The 15,708-nt window shown below is 42.0% G+C and overlaps 2 protein-coding genes and 1 long non-coding RNA gene across 12 annotated transcripts; 1 reads left to right on the forward strand and 2 right to left on the reverse strand.

Moving 5' to 3' along the window:
- Positions 1-219: 219 nt before the first annotated feature.
- LOC120655363 lies at positions 220-3,837 on the forward strand. Of its 8 annotated transcripts, none has more exons than XM_039933123.1 (9): positions 221-864; positions 1,668-1,943; positions 2,089-2,204; positions 2,288-2,377; positions 2,445-2,540; positions 2,616-2,675; positions 2,768-2,836; positions 2,911-2,996; positions 3,496-3,837. In XM_039933123.1, exons 3-9 carry the CDS (start codon positions 2,187-2,189, stop codon positions 3,515-3,517), a joined length of 441 nt encoding a protein of 146 aa, XP_039789057.1. In that variant the 5' UTR covers positions 221-864; positions 1,668-1,943; positions 2,089-2,186; the 3' UTR covers positions 3,518-3,837. The 8 variants fall into 8 exon arrangements, 5 of the variants coding, with proteins under 5 accessions (XP_039789060.1, XP_039789057.1, XP_039789058.1 ...); XM_039933124.1 differs by having other exon boundaries at positions 1,694-1,943; XR_005667443.1 differs by lacking the exon at positions 221-864 and adding an exon at positions 3,302-3,406 and having other exon boundaries at positions 872-1,943.
- A 1,147-nt stretch (positions 3,838-4,984) lies between these two features.
- On the reverse strand, positions 4,985-5,870 carry LOC120655365. The gene is made up of 2 exons (XR_005667445.1): positions 5,635-5,870; positions 4,985-5,521 (listed from the first exon to the last, which is right to left on the reverse strand). It is a non-coding gene; the product is annotated as an uncharacterized LOC120655365 (long non-coding RNA).
- A 477-nt stretch (positions 5,871-6,347) lies between these two features.
- LOC120655364 lies at positions 6,348-13,682 on the reverse strand. Of its 3 annotated transcripts, XM_039933129.1 has the most exons (11): positions 13,385-13,682; positions 8,847-9,072; positions 8,399-8,717; positions 8,092-8,166; positions 7,986-8,012; positions 7,777-7,940; positions 7,465-7,689; positions 7,274-7,366; positions 7,093-7,191; positions 6,655-6,987; positions 6,348-6,570 (listed from the first exon to the last, which is right to left on the reverse strand). In XM_039933129.1, the coding sequence occupies exons 3-11, from the start codon at positions 8,442-8,444 to the stop codon at positions 6,541-6,543; spliced, it is 1,092 nt and encodes a 363-aa protein (XP_039789063.1). In that variant the 5' UTR covers positions 8,445-8,717; positions 8,847-9,072; positions 13,385-13,682; the 3' UTR covers positions 6,348-6,540. The 3 variants fall into 3 exon arrangements, with proteins under 3 accessions (XP_039789063.1, XP_039789061.1, XP_039789062.1); XM_039933127.1 differs by having other exon boundaries at positions 7,777-8,012; XM_039933128.1 differs by lacking the exon at positions 13,385-13,682 and having other exon boundaries at positions 7,777-8,012; positions 8,847-12,193.
- Between the last annotated feature and the right edge of the window lie 2,026 nt (positions 13,683-15,708).

The raw sequence follows: 15,708 nt of genomic DNA on the forward strand, positions 1-15,708 counted from the left end.
GGACCTAGTGAGGACAACCATCAAGGCAAGCAGGTGTTTATGCCTCCTATGATATATTTATATTTTTGTTATATAGTTGAGAATTGAGAATACTAGTAGATATAAATTCTTATATGACACTATCAAAGTTGTTTATTCCTTCTTTGGCTTAATTTTTTTTTCTATTTGACACCCGTTCAAATTTTGGTTCCGTGTTAAGTCGAGCGTGAAAAAAAAAACATTTTACCTGTCGATCCCATCCCCTTCCTCTCTCGTTTCCCCTCGCGCTGTCTCTCTCCCAACTCCTCTCCCCCAAACCCTAGATCGAAAATCGGTGGCGGCGGCGGCGTTGAACGGCCACGCGCGGCAGCACCAGCGACCGGCTTCGGCGTAGGCGCGGGGCCCCCACGGGACGGGGCGGCGGCTCAGGCGTAGGACTCCCCGCGCGTCGGGCGGCGGCGCACTCGCGCCCCCCTACGCGGCACTTGTGGAGATCGTCTCCATCCCCTGGCCCCATCTCGATCTGCATCTTGCTGGGCTACACGACGGAGGATTGTTCTATTGGTGTGGCCGGCGGCTGGTAAGCCAAGGATGCTGCAGCCCTGCTCTCTCTGCGCCACTACCTACTGAAGCTGCTCCCTCTACGAGCGAATCACGTCGCTCGCTGCGCTCCCGGAAGAATGGTGACCCTGCCGCCGCCGATGCTCCCGGCTCCTGCGCTACGTCCTCTGAATCTAGGTGCGCCTCGCCGCCGCCGCTCCATCCAGCTCGCAGTGGTGCAGCCGCTCGCATACCCATGGTGCGCCTGCTCGCTTCCCCTACCATCTCCAACTCAAAGTGGTCCAACCTCAGTCCCTCGGTTTCCACTACTAGCTTCTGGTACAGGTATACTCCCGTGCTCCCAAAGTCCCGTCTCTCCTCTTTGCCTCCTTAGTTCCGTACTCTAGTAGGCTAGCGGCAGTCTTTGGGTGTCCTAGCTAATCCTATGAGATTGTTGATAATTAACATGTGTAGATAGATGCGCTCTGTTATGAACTTTTGATAATTAACCTATGGTCGTGTTTGGTTACAACAGTAACCATTTCGCGAAAAGGGAATCTTGTCCGCATGGAGTACTAAATGAAGTCTATTTGCAAAACTTTTTTAGGGATGAGTGTAACTTTTCGCAACAAGTCTAATGACGGTAATTAATCCATGATTTACTACAGTGATACTACAGTAATTATCCTCTAATCACACGGTCAAAGACCCCATTAGATTCATCTCGCGATTTACACGGGGGGTTGTGGAGGTTGTTTTGTAATTAGAGTTTATTTAATACTCTAAATTAATGGTCAAAGGTGCGAAAAGTTTCCGCGAAATTTTTTACACCCCCAAACCAAACACAGCCATAGTGATATGTGCCATTTCTTGTTATGTTCTAGCAAAAAAGGAAGATTATTGGCCCAGGGTGTTAATCTTAGTGTTTTCGTTGTATGCGTTTGTTCAAATCCTTAGGTTCTATCTGTTATGAACTATAGATTTAGCTTGACCTCTGGAGGAATGGATGGTATACTGGTATCTTCCTATTTCATGATTTCATTAATCTGCAACTGAAACTGAATTTCAAATACTATAAATGAACATCAGTATAGTATTGTAATGTTAGCACCTTCATTGTATCTTCTCTTAGCTTGGCATTTTCCCAGGGCCTCACTTTTGTTGTGGACAACAGTGACAGAGTGCAGCTGAGGCTAGGGATTGAGCTCTACTAATTAGAGATATTATTAGATGTGGTTGGATAAGATAGATTGGATCTTGTTTAGGAGTCAAGTCATCCTCTCTATTTGAGGCGAAGCATCAATCACATTCAAGCAATCAAGAAGAATTAATGCCGAGTCCCCCAATAGTCTTGTCTCCCACCAAGCCAACTCTGGCCGGCCATCTTGCCAGCGGTGTTTACGATTTACCCATAATGAGCTAAGGTTCAAACAATTCCAGTGTTTGCAAACACGTTATTTTTGTACATAAATTTTGTATATGTGAGGAAGCTGAAAAAAACTACACTTTTTCAAAGGATGCATTTTGCAAGTACAACTGTGTTTTCCCTAATGATCTGTTGATTTTCAGGTAAATCATTTGGACAAGGAGATTCCTTTTGAGAAATTGAAACCTGAATTTAAGTCAAGTTTGGGATTGACAGCTGGGCGCATCCTTATTTGCAGACCATGTATCAAATGTTAGAGGTCAGTATCATCATTCCCAACAATTTTCACACACATGTAGGGAGTGCTATTTTTTATGTTAGTTTATTTTGTTCCTTCTGAAGCGAAAACGGCCTTCTGTATACTGTCGGAGACGTACCAAAAGGATCTCTCAGTTTTTGACCGAACTTATCACACACAAACCATATATTAAGGTATGTCTAGTCTGGATCCTTATTTTTCAGTGACTGAAACACATAGCCTTACCATTTTTATTTGCAGTGTACTGATTCTTGTGAAGATGCTTTGGAAAGTACCTGGGAAATATTTGAATCACTGTATGGCCCTATACAGTGCGATCTGTCAGGTGCAGTTGAGGTGAGTATTGATGTTCTCTAGTACTTCATTGTAGTTCAAATACAAAGATCAGTCTTAATTTATCTATTCTTGCAGATTTTCTGTGGTTCAATATTGTTTTACAGGGAGCCTCGGTTTCATCCTTTGATACGTGAGGTTATCATAAATATCTAAGTTTTATTATGTTACCATATGTTTTCTGCTACATTTTGATGTTTCTTGCTGTATGTTAATTGTCCCATTTATAGAGTCACAAGGAACTACTGAAAACACTAGCTGATCAGTTTTCCTTAGCAGAAAGGAGTGCAATGTCTGAGGTTTGCTATTCCTCTTGTTTATCAGTGGTCTGTTAGAACTGCACAGTTTAACCTCACCTGATTCCTCTTTTCAGCCACTGGAACCAGACTTAGATGATTTCTTGGAGCATTTGCGGCCTTATGCATTGATGTATATTAAGAGAAAGAAGGAAGAATCTGGGTATGCCATTACTGTCACTGATTTAGCACTCTCCTCGCAACAGTGTTAGTTTTGAGCACACTATATGGCTGGCATTGCTATTTGTTTTTTGATATCAAAACTCAATATTATACTGGCTATGTCAACATTCTTGAGGCATAAGATATAGAAAGTTTATTTGTGATGACTTGCCTAATCAGCATATGTATGCAACCCTAACCTATTAAGGCAATTGTTGTAAGATAGTAACCAGAGGCTGTTAGATGCAGTGCGCTAACTAAGAGACTACAAGCTTAACTATAGTCTCATCTCTGAGCCGTTATCAGGGAAGCATAAATGCTGCACTTGGAATCATGACTGAGGATGACTTGGAAATAGCACTACTGCACTACTAGTTCTTGACTGAGCAGAGCGGTGACTACTTTGTGTTGGTCCATATTTTTGTGCCTGCCTCATTATTTATCCTACACATTCTATCTATTACATTCTAGTACTAATGTTGAAATCCATTTTGTTATAGGGTATTGTGCAGCAGGCAGTAAGTGCTCGATGATAACTTCTATAGATGTCCTGAAGTAGGTAGGAGAATCAGCAAAAGGTGCAAGCAATTGGCAAGATTGAAAGTTTGACCAAGGCAGTAACCATTGAGAATGAGTAGGCAATTTCTTCATCTCATGCTACTTTCTAGATTCATGATGAATGGTCCATTGTTTAGTGATTTGGACATGTGACTTGGCTATCTTGTTTGATATTGTATTTTCCTTAAGACTATGTATTGCCTAGTATGATTGTGCTACTGTATTTGTGCCACCAGGATTAATAAATGATAAATGTGGCAATATTTATGTTGATTTTTTGTGAATCTATCTTCGAGTGATTGGGCTTTGGGCTGCAATGTTTGTAATGGGTTGAATGAGGAATGGGCTGTAATATCTGCAAATGGGTTGGACTGATATAAAAATGATCGACATGTGTAAAACGCAATGGGCCTGCAATTTAGCTCACAATATAGTGCTCTCCAAACGGGCTTTGTTGGGCCATTCATTGTTTTATGACGAATCAAATCGTCAGATCTGCCATGTCACATCCTAGTAATCGCCACATCACTAGAAGACTATTTTTGTGATGTTTTTTTTTGTCCTACGTGGCATTTGCATAGTCAGCCACGGCATAGATTTTATGATGTTTTCTGGGTTTGGTAGTGATGAAAATTGAGCGTCACAAATTAGTGACACCATAAGGATCGTCACAAAATTTGTGACAAAAAAACACGTTTTCGTCACAAAATACATTTTATGACCCACGTTAGGCAAGGATCGCATTTTCGTCACCCGAACGTCACAAAATGCAAAATATAACGAAAATAACCATTTTTGTGACATAAATAGAATGTCATCTAATGTCAAATCTCTTGTAGTGGGTAAAGTGGTAATGATATAAAACCGACAACATGTAGTGGGTTACAGCTGGACTCAACATCCCGTACAACCTCCTGATAGTGAGTCCTCCTTGTTTCGCACCTCTCGTCGCCCGGGCCTTCGTCGGTTCACTCTTCGGCTCTCTTCCGAGGGAGGCCCGCGGGATTGCTTCGCTGCGCACCTCTTCGTCAAGGCACATAGCCTCTTCGCCGGCCTTCGGTGGGACTAGCCTATGTTCTCCCCCCTTCGCCCTTGGGTCTTCGGACGAGCCCCCTTCGGCTTCGATGCTTGCTTCAACAAGCCGCGCAACTTCATCTCGCAGGTAGTTGAGTACCTTCAGCGACGGGCGAAGGTGGCGTCTTATGTTTCAATGTGTTTGCGGCAAGTATGTCTGGGCAATTTGTAAGGAGGCTTTTGGGTAGAGTAGATACCCAAATTCATTGGAGGATTTCCTAATTCGCTGGTTAAATTCAAATAACTGCAAAATCAGAGTTTTACGGATATTTGGGCTACGAATAGTGTGCTGGAGTTTATGGACAACACCGAATAAAATGGTGATAGAGAAGAAAGTCATCAAGCACCCGATTGAGATTGGTTTCAAAATCTTGGCTTTTATGCAGCAGTGGAAGATTTTACTTCGGGAGGAGCACCAGATGAAGATTGGACATGCGCTTGATCAATTGCAAAGGAAAGCTCAGGAAGTAACACTACACCAGAAGACCTCTACAGAGGCGGGCGAATAGCTACTGTAGCGGCAGGCCCGGCCACCCACCGCTATGCACTCGCCCCTAAAAATGGAATGTCTACTGCAGCGGGCGAAAGTTGCAACCGCCCGCTGCTACTGGCGAAAACAAAAAAATTAAAAAAAATCCACTCCGACCCAAGCGGCTGCCGGCCGCCGGAGATTCGCCTACCACCTCGGCTCGCCAGCGCCGCTCGCTCGCTGCCTCATCCGCCGTCCCCGCTGAACCACGCCCACCCGGAGGATGCAGATGCGCCGCCGTTGGTCGAAGGGAGGGTGCATCCACCGCGCGCTCGCCGGATCCGTGCCACCGTCCGCATGCCGTTGTCGCAGCTGCCTCCGCGAGCTCCGTCGTTGGATCCATGCCACCCCTCATCCGAGTGGCCCTGCACAGATCGAGAGCAAAAGAGAAGTGAAGTTAGTGAAATCCACAGTGAGGACAAATGAGATGCACAATTGACAAGGGAGATCGAGAGCAAGGGAGAAGGGGAGGGTGCACCGGTAGATCTAGAGTCAAATCCGTCGCGTGGCGCTGTTGCATGAGGAAGGGTCGCCGTCGTCGTCCAAGGCGGCGCCCTTTGTGGATCTCACGCCGCCGAAGTAGAGGTGGAAAGGAGGTAGCGGATCTCGCACCGCCGAGGTTGAAGATAAAGAGGCTAGGGTCGCCGTCGAAGGAGCCTCGCCCGGGGGTCGCCGTCCATGGCACCGCCCCTCGTGGATCTACCTCGCCACGCTGGATGACTACAACAGGAAGGGTTATTAACGACAGGATATGTGGTCGTTAAAAGTGCAGATGTGGTCGTTAAAAGTTATTAACGACCACAAAAATGTGGTCGTCCATGGTCGTTAAAAGTTCCGTCGTTAATACTATTAACAACCACATACAATTTCCAGTCGTTAACTTTACAACGACGACACAATATGTGGTTGTTGAAACTCTACTATCAACGACCACATTTTAATTGATAACGACCACAATTTTGATCGTTAATACTATTTTGACATGTTGCATGAGGTATTCAACGACCATTTCCTTCTTTTTTAACGACCACAATTTTTTTTATCAGCAACAACTTTGTACTATGGTAAATAGCTTTAACAACCACGTCAAAAAGATTAACAAATATTTTCTGATCGGCTACTTGTGGGGAGTTAACCACCACTTTGCACCATGTAGGGACACCATATATTTTTTAACAGGAAAAACATGCATGCTTGTTTTAAAAAATATATTTGCAACAAAAATAATCCAACATCATAGTACTTTGTGTTTTTTGCAACAAATATCCAGGACATGAAACTAACAAAGGCTAAGGCCAATCCTGTAAAGAAGATCAAACTAGCTGTAAAAACTGGCATATGCATGCAATGTAGATCTGCTCATGAACCATTCACTTGTCTTGTTTTAATAATCTTCATCCGGATATCTTGTTCCCTACAGTATGAATGTTTCATATCAGCACTGAAAAATAGGGGGAAAAATCAGGAATAAACAATATTTTTGAGTGTCCATGCTTACAGCTGATCCTGGTGAATCATGCTGGCTATAGTTAGCACTCATATACTTCTTCATTTGTGCCCATTCTTCTTCCATTCGGCTCATACGATTGTTAACTTTTCGATTTTCTTCATGAAGGACTTCATTATCATCCTGTAGTGCTTGTCTTTCTTGCTCAGACTGTGCTAGTTTTTCTATCAGTTCAGCCTTGCTAATAGCTGGACTTCTCAAGTCTCTTGCTTTTATTCCACCACAAACACCAACATGGTCATGCCTTGTGGATGGGAAGCACTTGTCCACAAGTTCTACATTAGAAAGAGAAGGGTTCAACAACTTTTCCTTCTGAATCTGTGCCTATAGAGCAAAACAATCTGAATTAGGGGCTTATACCAACACATATGTAACTATTACGAGGTAACACTGAACAAAAAAAAGGTCAATGTGGAATTATAAACTTACATGCTTGCTGGAGGTTTCAGAATCCACAAAAGTTCCACCCTTTGTGTGAGTGATAGAAAATAATGTGTCCAAACTTGGAGGGTTGTTTTCGTTGCCACCCTAAAGTGATAGAACAATGGAACATGTAATGAATTGACAAGTAAAAAAAGTGAGCAATGAAATCTATACAGTCTATACATACATTGTCCCATATGATCTGTCTATAAGGTTTGCTGCCACTGCGATGATGATTTTTTAAGCTATATCTATTTGTGGAGTTTCTCTTGCTTTTTGCCTACAATTTGAAGAAATTATGTTACTAAAGGCAATCACAAGGGGTCACATGTAAACCACACAAGTTATTATTATATAAGATGCAAGATCAACACTTACTATGAACTCCTTGCTGTAGAAATGTTCTTTGACAAGCCACTCCCAATCTGCTTTTGGAATCTCTTGAGGATAATTCTTAATAGCTTGTTGCAAATTCCTTGCTGGCTTAACAAAATGCCGATTTAAGTCTCCACGCCAATTGTTCCATAGATCTCTAGCATGCACCATGATCTCATTTTCGTAGACATCAAGTTCAATATTTTGGTCTGCATTTTTGAACTTGTCCTACATGGGTGTTAAACAAGTATTGTTATCTGGACTTTGCTGAAGGACAAAAAGAATAAATAGGCAGCTGCGTAGGAGAGAAGTTACCTTAATTGCATCAAAAATGTGCTTCTGAGCTACTGGACTTATATCTGTCCATTTCTTGACCCTTATTGGAGTAATGTTAAGATCACGCACAATTCTACCCAACTGTCGTGAGAATGTTTTAGATAAAGCTCTCTTGTTATAGAACTTCACTTTAATTTTCTCGCCTGCCTTTAGTTTAGCAACCTTCTTACATTTGTTTTTTCCACGACCTTGTTTCTTTTCAACTTTTTTGTCACCTGAAACATTAATGAAAATATCAGACCAATTTTGATCATGTCGGGACTGATTTTATTTCACTTGTGTTAGTGGTCATACCATTTAATGTATCTGCAAGATGCTGATCCTCTTGTGCTTCTTCAGTCTCCATGTTATCACTATTAGACAATCGGTCTGCATATGATGTAAACAGGGGAAGCTACTTTCAGTTTGAGAATATTGTAAAATTTCACCTAATGTCTATTTAATAACACTTTAATCTATGATTGGCTAACACTGTCACAAAGTTGAAGGTTACAGAAAATCGGTGCTCATCTCTAATGGTTGACATATTTAATTTTCAGTACCAACATCCATTAATATGTAGTACTCTAAGGAATATAAGTCATTGCAGCATGTTTCCTACCTTGATCGACAGACCTTCCATCATCTCTGCTCCATCCAGCGTGCATCCTATCTTGATGAACTAGATCTTTGTTCTTAGCTGCAAGGCAGAAGCATTAACTGCAAATAATAAAAAGTTTTAATTCAAAATGGATTTTCTAATGTTTTCATGGTTGGAGTCGCACATAAGAACTCCTTCACTCTCTTGTTCCATTCTGACCATCCCGTGTCTTCATCTTCTGGTTCAAAACTAGCATATGCAAAATATGCACCTTTGGACTTCCGTGTATTCATTGTCCTATCACACAGAGCATCTGATTCATATCTATGTTCTGGATCTTCTGTAGGAAGATAGATATGAGTCAAACAACTAAAAATTAGATATTATATCAACACCTTAATACCTTAGTGCATCCGTTATCATGATAGAATTAATTACATAATGATAACATAGTTGTAACATTATTTACCCTCAGGTACTTGGAAATGGTTCTTGAAACTAGTAGCTTTCTTGATTGAAGTATGAGCACCATTGGTGTCTGCATTACTGCTGTTATGGATTGGTGCACCGCTACTGATATTTGGATAGGTTCGCTTCGCATGTTGCTGACGAAGCAGTCCAGGACTTATGTATTGTGACCTAGCCAATGCTGCAGCTGTGAGATTTCCATACCTGCTCCTTTGCATAGTGAGAACCTGAACAAATAGCAGCCATATCAATTACTTAAAAGTGGTGTATGAAGGGAAAATTATTATGATAAACACTGAACCTGGCAATGAAAATACAGCAATATATCTTAAGAGTGTTGTGCAGTACTCCCTCTGTTCCAAATTATAGGTCGTTTGACTTTTTCAACCTCAAATTTGACCACTCGTCTTATTCAAAAATTTGTGCAAAACATCACTTCTTTTGTTGTGGATTGCTTTATTAATACAAGTTCTCGAAGAATGGTTTAAATTTGACTATGTTTGCATAAATTTTTTGAATAAGACGAGTAGTCAAACTTGGTGTCAAAAAAGTCAAATGACCTATAATTTGGAATGGAGGGAGTACATGAGAAGAGATTAGGGAAAAGAAGAAAAGGATTAAACCTGCTGCATGCTCTAGCTAACCGTGCCTCTAATTGAACTCTAGGCCAAACTCCAAGTTAAATGAAAGACTTGGAAGCTAAAACAACTATATTAAGGCTAACACTAACAGCTAGCCAACTCATGAAAAAAATAGGACCATCATGGTTTCCTCTTTCCACATGATGATATGTTTGAAGGGTCTTCAATGTGTTCTTCTTCATAACCATCATCATCTGGTTCAATTGCTTCATCATCTGAATCTTCAGGTGGTACATCATAAGTGTCACGTGGTTGCATTTTGACGACCAAGTGCCATCCTTTGATTAGATTGTCCTTAACAAAAAATACTAGAGAGGCTTGTCTAGCTAAGACAAATGGCTCATCTGTCTTAAGTAAACACTTGAAGTTTATGTTAACAAGTCCATAAACATCTGTCTTTATCCCGCGAGAGTTATTAAATATGTCAACCCACTTGTAACGAAATAATGGCACTCGCCTTCCACCTAAAAATTGGAGCTCAAGTATCTCTGTCAAAACACCATAATATTCTACTTGGTCCCCATCCATGCTTCCTTCAGAAATAACAGTCACGCCACTATTCTGTGTACACCGGTTCCTATCACGACTTTCGATGCGAAACCTAAAACCATGCGTATCATAGCCTAAAAAACATGTGTTTTTTAGAGGGCCTCGTGACAATGACAAAAGGTCTTCCATTCATTCACTTTTATCATTTTCATGTAAATGATGTACCTGCAGATTGAAAACATATCATGCAACCTCCAGAAACATACCTATTAATTAAACATGTATGTGTACAAAACTAACATTGTGTTATACCTTCTCTTTGAACCAAACAATAAAATATTGGTTCCAGAGTGGTGTAAATTCCTATAATTGGGAGCCCTCAGGACTGCTAGTGTACTCACTATAGTACCAAAAAAACTTAAATCATCATGTGAAATGAAAATAATATGTAGGAATAGTATGGCCTAAGCAACAAATAACTTATAAATTGTTGGACCTCATCACAATTTCGGAGAACATAAATATGGGCCTGTTGTAACTCAACCATATCAAGGTCTCTAGTTTTACAAGCACCAAGTGGTCGTCCAGAAGAGGAGAATTCTGGTAAATAGAATTTTTTATGGTCTGATGTATCATTGATTCTTCCAGGTCGATTGTGCATTGTCTCCATATCACCCAAGTACCTCGAGCACAATGTTATAAACTCATATGCAAGATAGCCCTCTGCTATGGAAGCCTCTGGGTGAGCCATGTTACGAACTAGGGACTTTAAAAATTGTATTTGCCTCTCAAACTGATACATCCAACGATATATTGTGGGTCCACCAATCAGGGCCTCGCTAGCCAAGTGTACAGGTAAATGCATCATGGGATCAAAAAAAGAGGGTGGGAATTCCATTTCAAGTTTACATAATGTGCTTGGTATTGTACTCTCAAGTTGCTGCAGTTGCTGAGTTGATAATGCTTTGGAGTTCAATGTGCAAAACAATTGGGACAGCTCTACCAGAGGTGCATAAATGTTTGTTGGTACAAGTCCTCTTAATGCAAAAGGAAGTATATGATTCAAGATGACATGGCAATCATGGCTTTTCAGTCCAGAAAGCTTTCGCTCCTTCAAATTAACAGAATGGCTGATATTAGAAGAAAAACTATCTAGAACTTTCAAATCTCTAAAGAACTGCAATAGTTTGTTCTTTTGTTCAGTAGTGAGATCGTAAGGTGCTGGTGGATAATCTGTCTTGCCATCATCTTCAATTGGATGCACATGTGGCTTTAGGTTCATTTCTTGCAAATCAAGGCGACTATTAATATTATCCTTTGTCTTTCCTATTGTGTTTAGAATTGTTCCAATAATACACTCACATATATTCTTTTCTATATTCATCACATCCAGATTGTGACGCAGCAAAAGTGTGCTGAAATAAGGTAATCAAAAAAATATGCTTTTCTTTAACCAGTTATCTCCTCTTTCACAGTGTGATATCTTGGTCTTCTTACTCGGATCCTTAGACAAGACTACCTCCTCTAGATCATTTACCTGTTGTAGCACCTCATCTCCTGTTAGTGGCTTTGGTGGGCCACGATGCTCTCTGGTACCATCAAAAGAAGTTTTATTCTTTCTCCATTTATGATCATTTGGAAGGAATAGCCAATGGCCCATGTAGCAAAACTTTTTACCCTTTGATAACCATAATGACCATGTTTCTTTGTGGCAAACGGGACAAGCCAGCCGTCCATTAGTGCTATGTCCCGATAGATTCCCATATGCTGGGAAGTCATGGATGATCCAAAGAAGAGCTGCTCGGAGTGTGAAATTTTTCTTGGTTGATGCGTCGTAGGTGTCAATGCCATTATCCCAGAGATCAATCAGCTCTTCAATTAATGGTTGCAGGTAAATATCAATTGCATCCCCAGGACCTTCTGGTCCAGAAATCAGCATGGAAAGCATTATATTTTGCTGCTTTGTGCACAACCAAGGTGGCAAATTGAGAGGAACAAGGAATATAGGCCAAATGCTATATGAGGTTTTCATGTTAGTAAATGGTTGGAAACCATCACCAGCAAGGCACAACCGTACATTGCAAGGCTCAGAAGCAAAAGAGGGATGGGTATCATTAAAATGTTTCCATGCTTTAGAATCAGCGGGGTGCCTCATCATGCCATCATCTACCCTACCCTCATTATGCCATGTACAGAAACTAGCAATTTTCCTACACATGTACAGTCGCTGAAGTCTTGACTTGATTGGAAAATATCGCATAGTCTTCTCTGGGATCTTCTTCCCTTTGGCTGACACTATTTCTTCAACTGAATGCTTATCTTTCTTCCGTCTCGATCTGTTACATACCTTGCAAAATTGTGCATCTATATCATTTTTCCAGTATAGCATGCAATCATTGTGGCAAGCATCGATTTTTATGTAGCTTAGTCCCAGTTCCTTCATAATCTTTTTGGCTTCATAATAAGAGTTTGGCAAAGTGGAATTATCTGGTAGAAAGTCCTTGCGGAGTAACTCCACTAACATAGAAAAGGACTTGTTACTCCACTTCCCCAAATTCTTTGTATTAAACAACTTAACAGTAGCAGCTAATTTGGATATACTAGATCCTTCATAAAGAGGTTGGCTCAAGTCTTCAAGCAATCTGTAGAATTTTGCAGCTTCAACATTTGGTTCCTGTTCATATTCTTCATTGGGAGTTTGTGCCGTCATAGTGTTGCTGATTGGGTTAGTTTCTTGGGGAAATAAATCCATCATCAACTCTTCCATTCCATTATAACCTTCTTCTTCAGTTATTTTATAAGAGCCACCATCCTCTTCAATTTCTGAATCTGTCTCAGGCTCACCCAAAACTTCTCCATGATGATACCAAAATCTATAGTTTCCTATGATCCCAAAGATTTTAAGATGGGAATACACTTCCCCACGAGATTTGGAGTATGTATTGCAGCATCTGATGCATGGACATTTAATTTTATCAGAGCTACCTGTCCTATTAAAGGCATAGTCCAGAAACTTTTTTTACACCAGCCAAATAAATATCTTTTTTGGAGATGTTCCCATCTAAACATTCCTCATTGATACGTTAATCAACTAAATCCATCCATGCCTTACTTGGTGCCATCTAGTGTTTTATATTGACTACCTAACTACCTGTACCAATATATATGGAGTCAAAACAGAGATATCTATCATTTACCAGTAAGATTTTAATTACGAAAATTTTATTTAAATGAACAAGACCAAATGTATCAGTACGCCTAATTGTTATTGATAGACAAGCAACTGGGCATGAGAGCCAAACGGAGCGTGAATAATTGTCAGATCAAACAATGCACTCCCCCCCTTTAATTTTCTGAAGTAGGAGCCCATAAAAATTGACTAGGGAGATGGCAATCAAAACTAACGGACCTGCAGGACGGATTGATAGTCCTAGTTGGAGAAACTAATGACGTTGGTCGGAGGTGCCGGCAATGGACGGCGGGGACGGCAGGGGCGCTGGCCGGAGGTCCTGGCGACGGGTAGCAGGAACGGGAGGGGCGCTGGCCGGAGGTCCCAGCGACGGGTAGCGCGGACGGCGGGGGCGCTGGCCGGAGGTCCCGGCGACGGCGGGGACAGCAGCGGCGCCTGCTGGAGGTCGATGGCGATGGAGATGCAAGAAAGGGAGCAGTAACCACACGGTCGCTTGGGATCCCTATGGCCTATGATGACCCGGCGAATAAACCACACGGTCGCTTGGGATCCCTATGGCCTATGATGACCCGGCGAATAGATAACTACGAAGTCAATAACTGATTCTATTAGATTAGAAATATTTGCGCCAAAAACAGAGCTGTTTCATTGAGTCAAAACAGAGTATTTTTTTGGAGACGGCCAAATCAGAGCAGGAAATTTTGGCATCCCGCTTTTTTTCCCCCACGATCCAAGGTACAGCAGCCCAGTTAACGACCACACAAGCAGCTGGACAACGACAGGATTTAATTTCATCGTCGTGTTCACTGTATAAGCTTTGGCCCGATGTGGAATACCACACGACGACCACATATTATGCGTGGTCGCTAATTTCTGGTCGTTGTAGGTGGTTTCTCTTGTAGTGATGGAGGTCCCCCGCCGAAGGAGAGATCGAGTGGGAGGAGAGTGAGGGGCAGGGCGCACGGTTTGGAATGAGAGAGAAAGAGGGGAGGGGCGCACGGTTGGTGGCGGCGGCTCGTGAGGGAGTGGGAGAGAGAGTTAGGGTTAGGAGAGGGGCAAGAGGCCATTTTATACGGAGCGTGGTCGGCTGCGGGATAGTTGGGCTACGGAGTGATATGTGGTGGGCTACATTTTGACCCGCCGCAACAAATAAAATGTAGCGGCGTGTTGCATTTTAGCCCCCCGCTAAAAAATGTTTTTGATTTGTAGCGGCGGGAGACTATTGGGCCGCCGCTTTTTTACTTTAGGCCTCGGCGCTACGGGTTTGTTTTGTTCTATTGTAAGATGGAGAGATCGCTAGGAAGGAATTTCTTAGTTGCTGTAGTCAGTTTTAGTTCTTTGTTTTGTGTAGTTGTTAGTTGCTGAACTCTGAACCTGGAACTAGCTTGCTGCCTGCGTGCAGCCGTGTGTGGGGAGCCTTTGCTCCATGCATCTCTCTTTCTCACTGTCTTGAACTGGGGCTTTCTAATAAAGCCGGGGGTGGATCCCTTTTTTCTAAAAATTGTCGCAGTTCAACACTGATAGTGATAAATCGTGAAAAAAAATCAATTCATAAGCTCACAAATAGGAAGACCAAACGAAGCTTATTCTTAACAAATGAAACACAAGATGATAAAGTTCAAACCAAAAGAACAACACGATGAAATTATAACATTCCCAACAAACGATAGGTCCTTGGAACAGGACGAAGCAACCACTCAAGCGGCCGGCACTACATCCACCTTATTGCTTCTTCAATTCTTCACAGTGGTTTGCCAGGCTTAACCGGTTTCTTGGGCATGTTCGGCTTCGCGGGCACGGGAACCTTCTTGACCTTGCGGGGCTGGGTGGGGGCTTTGGGACCTTGGTTAACTGTTCCCCCCTTATTGTTGTTGATAACAATGTTATTACCACCCCCAAAGCTAATCTTTTGGCCAGCACCGCCTGGCATTTTACTGTCAGATTTTGATGCTTATGTATCTTTGCTATTTCAGGGCACTTGCAGCGATGTGGGATAGTCGGGACACCTATGGGCGGAGGCTATTTATAACCACGAAGGTGAGCCGTAGGTGGAACCGTACCAGTACTCGTCATCACATGCTGATCCCATCTACCAGTTGTTGGGCCTTCACCAGTTGTTTCTGCAAGCAAAACACCTATTCCCAATTTAAAACAAAAGGATCAAGAGTACATTTGGTACCTAGGACTAAATATATTACGGTGAATAAACTTCTGGGAAGCACATGCACACACAGTTTGTGCTCCAGAGTCAACGAGTTAGAATAAGCATGGAACAACCCAGCAAATTGTCGAGAGAAGCATGCATGGTGCAGAGCCCCAAAGTACATAGCATGTGATGCATACATGACCGATGATGCGGGCGCTTAATTTGCAGCATCTTTTAGAAACTAGTTTTTTTAGATTAGATCAAAGAAGTGACTGTCCCGCTTTGTACGTACTACATTGAAAGCAATGATGACTGCTGCGTGCATACCAGACTTACAAACTTACAGCATCAAGGCAAAGTCGTATATTCTGCTTCATTCATCTCTAACAACGTGCTC

This window comes from Panicum virgatum, chromosome 1N (genome assembly GCF_016808335.1).
Source record: "Panicum virgatum strain AP13 chromosome 1N, P.virgatum_v5, whole genome shotgun sequence".
Taxonomy (NCBI): Eukaryota; Viridiplantae; Streptophyta; class Magnoliopsida; order Poales; family Poaceae; genus Panicum; species Panicum virgatum.